Source organism: Styela clava, chromosome 5, assembly GCF_964204865.1.
Source record: "Styela clava chromosome 5, kaStyClav1.hap1.2, whole genome shotgun sequence".
Taxonomy (NCBI): Eukaryota; Metazoa; Chordata; class Ascidiacea; order Stolidobranchia; family Styelidae; genus Styela; species Styela clava.
Window position 1 is genome coordinate 23,525,844 of NC_135254.1, and position 6,376 is coordinate 23,532,219.

The 6,376-nt window shown below is 35.4% G+C and overlaps 1 protein-coding gene across 1 annotated transcript; it reads right to left on the minus strand.

Moving 5' to 3' along the window:
* Positions 1 to 3,001: 3,001 nt before the first annotated feature.
* On the minus strand, positions 3,002 to 6,376 carry LOC120344682 (fibrinogen-like protein A). Its single transcript, XM_078112940.1, has 5 exons — positions 5,717 to 6,376; positions 5,315 to 5,490; positions 4,950 to 5,046; positions 4,109 to 4,205; positions 3,002 to 3,967 (listed from the first exon to the last, which is right to left on the minus strand). Exons 1-5 carry the CDS (start codon positions 6,027 to 6,029, stop codon positions 3,685 to 3,687), a joined length of 966 nt encoding a protein of 321 aa, XP_077969066.1. The 5' UTR covers positions 6,030 to 6,376; the 3' UTR covers positions 3,002 to 3,684.

A 6,376-nucleotide genomic window follows, 5' to 3' on the forward strand; every position in this document is an offset into this window, starting at 1 on the left:
ATCTATCAATTGTTTTAACGTGTATCACGCTTGATCAACAAACGAAAAATTCCAGTAGTGTCGCCAAGTCAGTTTGCTAAGTCCACTGTTAGACGTGTGATGAACCAAACGGTTTCCGTCATGTGACACGTCTGTACGCTTTGTGCAATGTTGATCATGCTGCATAAGTATCCGTAACATACCAAATAAATCAATTCAGCCTGGTACCGACATCCTAGAATTATCAATCGCATATTCATGAGTTGTTGGCAAGTTATGTTGTTACCAAACTCCATTTAAATACAACAAATCAGGCCAAATCAGGCTTTTTAGAAAAACTATCTATTACTACACTGCAGCACTGTGAAATGGTGGCAAATCACGTTTGCTAAACAAAGCAGACAATCTCGATTGCAGCTTGAGCTCTTTGGTCTAAAAACTCTATAATAAGTAACAACAATCCCATCTGGCGAACTTCCTTCTAACAAGTGTAACATTTTCATGTTTGTTTTCAGTTTGATCTAAACACGGCGATCGACCCAACACAAAATTATTTTCCGCGAAACGAATGAACTTATTGTCGAGAGCGTCGGAGGTCTAATAACGTTTCTTCAGTTACCGACAATATTATTAAATCTAATTTATATGCGACAGCCCTGAAACGGCAGAACGGCATAAATATTTTTCATTGGTGCGTTTAGTTCTAGCAACAAGTAAAATTACTTTACGCAACGCACGAACGCAAAATATGTTTACATATAAAATATATTTAAAAGATAAGCATATTTTATTACTAAATTTAAAATTGTACATGTTAGTTTTCGAAACATTCCGAATGTAAAATCGACAAAACATAAGTGCGCCTGATTTTTGATTTCCTTCGAACAAATCTCACTCTACCTTACCTAAGTATTTCAGCATCTAAACCTCGCTAATACTTGTAATAATATTTCATTATTGTTCTAAGTTGCGACATCCGTCCAGAAGAGTATTTCAGGAACGCTATCCGCATAGAGTTCGTCACTAACAGCGACAAGCAGTACTTGACGAAACTGCAATTTGTGCGTAATATTTCTCGATATCGTCAAGGCGCGTGAGTCATAACGAGCGTCAATGCCGGCAATAAACTAGGAGGCAATTGCCCGATTTAGCGACATTAGCATCGATATAATCAAACGATGTAACTTTCTCTTTCGCCACATATGAATGACAAACGATTTTATGAATAAAAATATTCAACAATAATATTTGACGCAAGCGGACAACTCAATTTTCTTATTACTTCATAGTTAAGGGCAACGCCGATGTAGGCAAAAACGCAAGATCACGCAAACTTGCTATATGCTTTTTGTTCAATTGCGTTATTGCCACATATTTCTCATTTCATGTGATTCTTATTACGACGATGCGTACTATATTGTTATTGTTTTGCCACTAAAGATAGGTTAGGACAGGTTATGTTAGATTACGTTATAACCTACTCTAACTAAAATAAACCGAATTACAGAAAGTGTTTGGTGGAGCAATAACAGAATAGTACGCATTATTAGTTAGACTTTGCGTTATGTGTTTAGTTGAAACAAGTTAAGGCCATCGTTTTATAGATAAGACGTCTACATTCAGCTTTGTACTGAAAACGAGTCAGGACTTCTTGCCCATTGGAATTACTAAATATTACTCGAGAAAGTCTATTATTATCATTATTAGAAAAAATAATACCAAGATTTACAATAACAACGGTGTATCGTGTTCAATGACATCTAATATTTTCCACAGAAAGATCATATTTGTTTTTCATTATATCCATTTAACTAATTCATTTAAAATTGATCGTAGATTAACCTGTTGAATCGAGTGGCTCTTTGCTGGTCTCTAGTGGGGATGATGATTTTAAGGTATTCAAGGCCATAATATAGTAGAGTGATTGTATATAAGAGTCATAATGTTACCACGATTACCGTTAGGTAAAGACCGTTAGCTAACTATATTCAGATATAACAATTAGGTATTTTGGGAAGGAAGACTACGGGTACTGTAAAAAAATTGATACTTGGGCCTTGGGACACCGTGTGTCATTCTGCAAGACGAGTCCAATACCTTTGTGACTATCTCTGTGCTCAGATGACCTCGTCAGGTTGTGAACTTGTGACCAGACTTGATTTGTAAATTTGATTTCAAACATTTGAGTGATCACGTGATAGGTTTCGGTGTGAATCGCACAGACTCCTGTATAGTGGGATTTGACATATTTGAGCAGCTACCTCTTGTCTCTTCTGAACTTGTTGTGAAATAATGTTACTGAATACTAATCTCATTCAAATATTAACCCTTTGCTACAGTAATGTACTGCTCAGTTACCATTAATAATAACCGACAATCTTAAAGTAGCATTTTTGTATACTCCCGTAGTATGTGTACCAGGTTAGGGTTAGGCCGAAATTTCATTCTGATTTTCCTCTTTTTTAGTTCTATTAGGAGTTCGGGGACTGTGTATGTTAGCCAAATGAATATCCCAGCTCATAGGTTTCAGTCCCTTCGCACAACTTGATGTAAAACAAGTAAACAAAATTAGTTACTTCCATATTGGTACACATACTTCTTTAGCGCCATTATTGCAAGACAAATCGCTCCTGACTTCTCTTTTTTTTTCTACTGCAGCGGTTTCCAAGTTGTGGGTAACTATTAGGTAACAATAGAGCTATAGCATTACTTGCTGCAATTTTGTGAGTGATTTTTTCAGTATTTTTAAGGAAAATCAGGCAGAGATAAAGAAGAAGAGTTGACCTTTTGTCTTTTTTCCGTATGCCTACATGTTTACAAACTGTAAAAGCCACGAAGTGCACATTCAGAATCACAAAATAGAGTTTTATTCAAAGGAAGAATTTTTTCTCGCGTAAGATCGCCGTGGGTTTTTCCCCTGATAATTTGGTGCCGCAGGAACAAAAAGTTTGGCAACCGCTATCCTATTGCATTACTGACTGCCCTCGTTGACGTATGGCTAGCTATTTTTCTTTTATCATCTCACATTTGTTTACCTCGTTACTTGATTTCTGTTTACAAACGTTCCTTCATTGCTTACTGTATGCCTGACTATTGTCCTCGACTACCCGCCCTTGTCATATTTAATATGCTAACCTTAACCTCTTTCCATCCCTGGTCCGCTTCTCGATCCTGGTTAGTCGTCATACTCTTTACACACAGTCTCTCAGTACAAATCGTTCTCCACTGTGATATTCGAACACACTCTTATACCTCGCCTAATTTATTACCGTATGGGATCAAATTATTACTTCTTTATCAGATTTTTATTGAAGTTAAACTTGGCGACCAGGCATAATCACTTTACTAATTGCTTATCCACTGAATGCTTGCTTGCTTCGTGCAAATAATATGATATCGTCTATTTAATTTTCGATCGGTTCGATTCAGTGTATTTATAACAATGTACTTAACAATCTATTCGAATGGTAAAAATCACTGTATATAAGTATTTCAATAGAGCTTCCTAGACGATTAAAAGAATTTGTAGCGATACCATAAACACCCATTGTAAACAAGATGAGACGCGCACACTTCCAAAATCTAGGAAACTTGTCTTAGTTCAATAGTGCTTTGAAGTCATTCAGATATGAACTTGAACAATATATATATTAACACTCATATTCAAATCTTGCTTCATTTGTTTATTATTGACAAGAAGCAATGTTAGATCAGACGAATTTTCATTTCACTTGATGACAGATGTGTACCATGTGGCCAGTCGAAATCAGTATTGTACCTCCCATTCAAATTCGAATAATAGCAAGCATTATACCACCACGCCCCATGAAAATGCGCTGCACAATTCAGAGTCGTGTGCTTATCGTTATCCATATCAAAAGTTGAGAAAACGTGACCACTATGGTAAGTCATTCGATCATCAGTGTCGCCAGAATACCCTGACACTGTCAGTTTGAACTTGGAGTTTTCATTTCCTACTGCAAACGAACTAAAAATAAATTCATATTACAGCTTATAAGCCACGGGTGAAATTGAAAACAAATTTAATAATCATTTTCGGAAGGCATTAGGTTTTGAAAATAGATGAATTGGAAAACCTAATCTTCAAGAATTGTATATATATTTCTACCTGTATTCAGCATATTTTACGGAACCACTTTGAAAGTTGAGATCAATTCGAAGTTGAAAGTTTCCATGACTGGTAATTTGATGTAAAGTCCTCAGACCTACAAAACAAAAACAATAGGGAATTAATAAAAGATTCTCTTTTTTTTTGCTGAATTCCCTTTCGCCAAACAGTTTCACTGACGGTTTGACCTAATTCTCGGATCAAAAGCTGTCTGATAAAATCTCTGTCGATAGGGTAATTCTATTTATGAAACTCGAGGCGTCAGGGGTATAGTTTGAATCTCTCTTTACGTATTCTTTTATCTTTTAGTCGCGAACATGGAATAATGTTTGAGGAAATCCAGCCTAAACAACTAAAAATATGCCATTTCACACTGATAACAAGCAGTGTTGGGTAATCTCAAGTCAGTAAATCTACTTTTTTTAAACATTAGGAGTGACTCAAACGTTCTAAACAATTAGACTTTCCAGCAACTTTTTTTAAATTTTCTTCCGCACAGGGCTTTTATAGGTTCAACGTTTATTTCTAACGACGCGTTGTACTTTGGGTCAACGGTCGACCCGCGATTTTAATAACTAAATCCGGTTATTTAAAAAAAAATGTCCGATACAAAGTAAAATGGAAATTTCAGGTGTTATTGTGACACAAATTTATTCATTTTGCTGATGTTTACAATATCTGCGATGACTCCGACTCGAGATTACAATGACTCGACTGACTTGCGACTCGGGGGTGCTGCGACTTGACTTGGAACTCGAAGCTGGAAAATGGCCAAGACTCGTATTGCCCGCTACTCGACTTACCAACCTATTCTATTACAATCGTACAACGCACAACTCACCGAGCCAAAACTCTCCATTTCTTTTTCCAAATCCTCTTGCATAAGTTTCCCAATCTTTGTAGAAGTCGACGGACCCATTGTATCTTTTTTGAATGATCTTTAGAAAAAGGTAATTAATTGATCGAACTAATTCTCGCCTGGGATTTTGCTTAATCATTTATTTACTCATTCTTTTATCTTATGTTCCAATAACGACTCATAATATAATATGATAATTATTATTTTGAGTTTGTTCTTTTTTGTTCCTCCACATCTTATAAATGCATAATTTAAATTGCATCTATAAATTATCTTTAATTGCGAAATGATAATAAAAGATAATACCAGATGAAAGTCAAGTATTAATATTGACCGAACATACTTACGATCCAACCATCACTGTCCACCTGATACAAGTTACAGTTTACCAAAACATATGTCAGGTTTCCAATATGTTTAAACGGATATACTTTAGTCAACTCTTCAGATCTTCCATCATCTTTATTTAAAAGCATTTGATATTCTCCGCAGTTTGAAGGAAGTGTAATCAGATTTAGCTGGTCTAAATTGATCAATGAAGTATTTTATGTTGTTTTTATATTTCTAGTTCTACCGATTAAACTGAATAATCTAATAATTGTCAGGCTTAGAAGATATACAGCCTGGAAACGATTTCAAAAAAAAAAAAACGAAATAGCTATACGTGAAAGTGGGAAACTATATGCTACATTGGGTATATTGCTATCAGTTTAGCGCATTCTTCATTGTTTTGTTGCTTTACCACCCACCTTGTAACTTTTCAAACTGCAAGTTCATTGTTTTTCTCAAATTTCTCATCGCAACTTCGTCGGCAATATCGCATTGACAAGGATTACCCTTTTCACCACTTTCCCCCTTTTCACCAGCTGCACCCCTCTTGCCAGGTCTTCCTTGCGAAGCTTGAGTACCGGTATTTGGTCGTGTATAGCCATAGTCCCCAGGTTGACATAGAGTCGTTGTTGTGGTACAAGTGTAAGGAGGAGACAAAGTTTGTTTCTGAGCATGAGTACATGCAATGCACAAAATTACGAGTATGATATCAAATGCTTGAGAATCACCCATTGTAGTAAATCTGACTATGGTATCACAAATTAAATGTATGAGCGTGTCTATTATCTATATAAGATTACCCAATTCGATTAAATAAAAGTATCAAAATATTTTTATGTCAAAATTTTTTTTTTCAGCAATATCTAAAAAACCTTTGAAGATTGAACAAATAAAGTAGTTTTTTGCGTAGCGAGGGAGGAATAAAAAGTTTCAAAATATGCAAAAGGGAGAGTGTATTGATAAAGAATAGGAACATCTGATTTAAACGCTTGCAAACCCTCTGTCTGAACTATATCTTACACATTCTTTCTATATACTGATATAGCAAAATTTAAGTACTTGTTAAAACCATATTTTAT

Coding starts and splice junctions, on each gene's coding strand:
- LOC120344682 (XM_078112940.1), bottom strand. CDS start 6,029: ATGGGTGATTCTCAAGCATTTGATATCATACTCGTAATTTTGTGCATT. Junction 5,047..5,314: donor TGGACAGTGATGGTTGGATC/GTAAGTATGTTC, acceptor CTTTTTCTAAAG/ATCATTCAAAAAAGATACAA. Junction 4,206..4,949: donor AAATGGAGAGTTTTGGCTCG/GTGAGTTGTGCG, acceptor TTTGTTTTGTAG/GTCTGAGGACTTTACATCAA.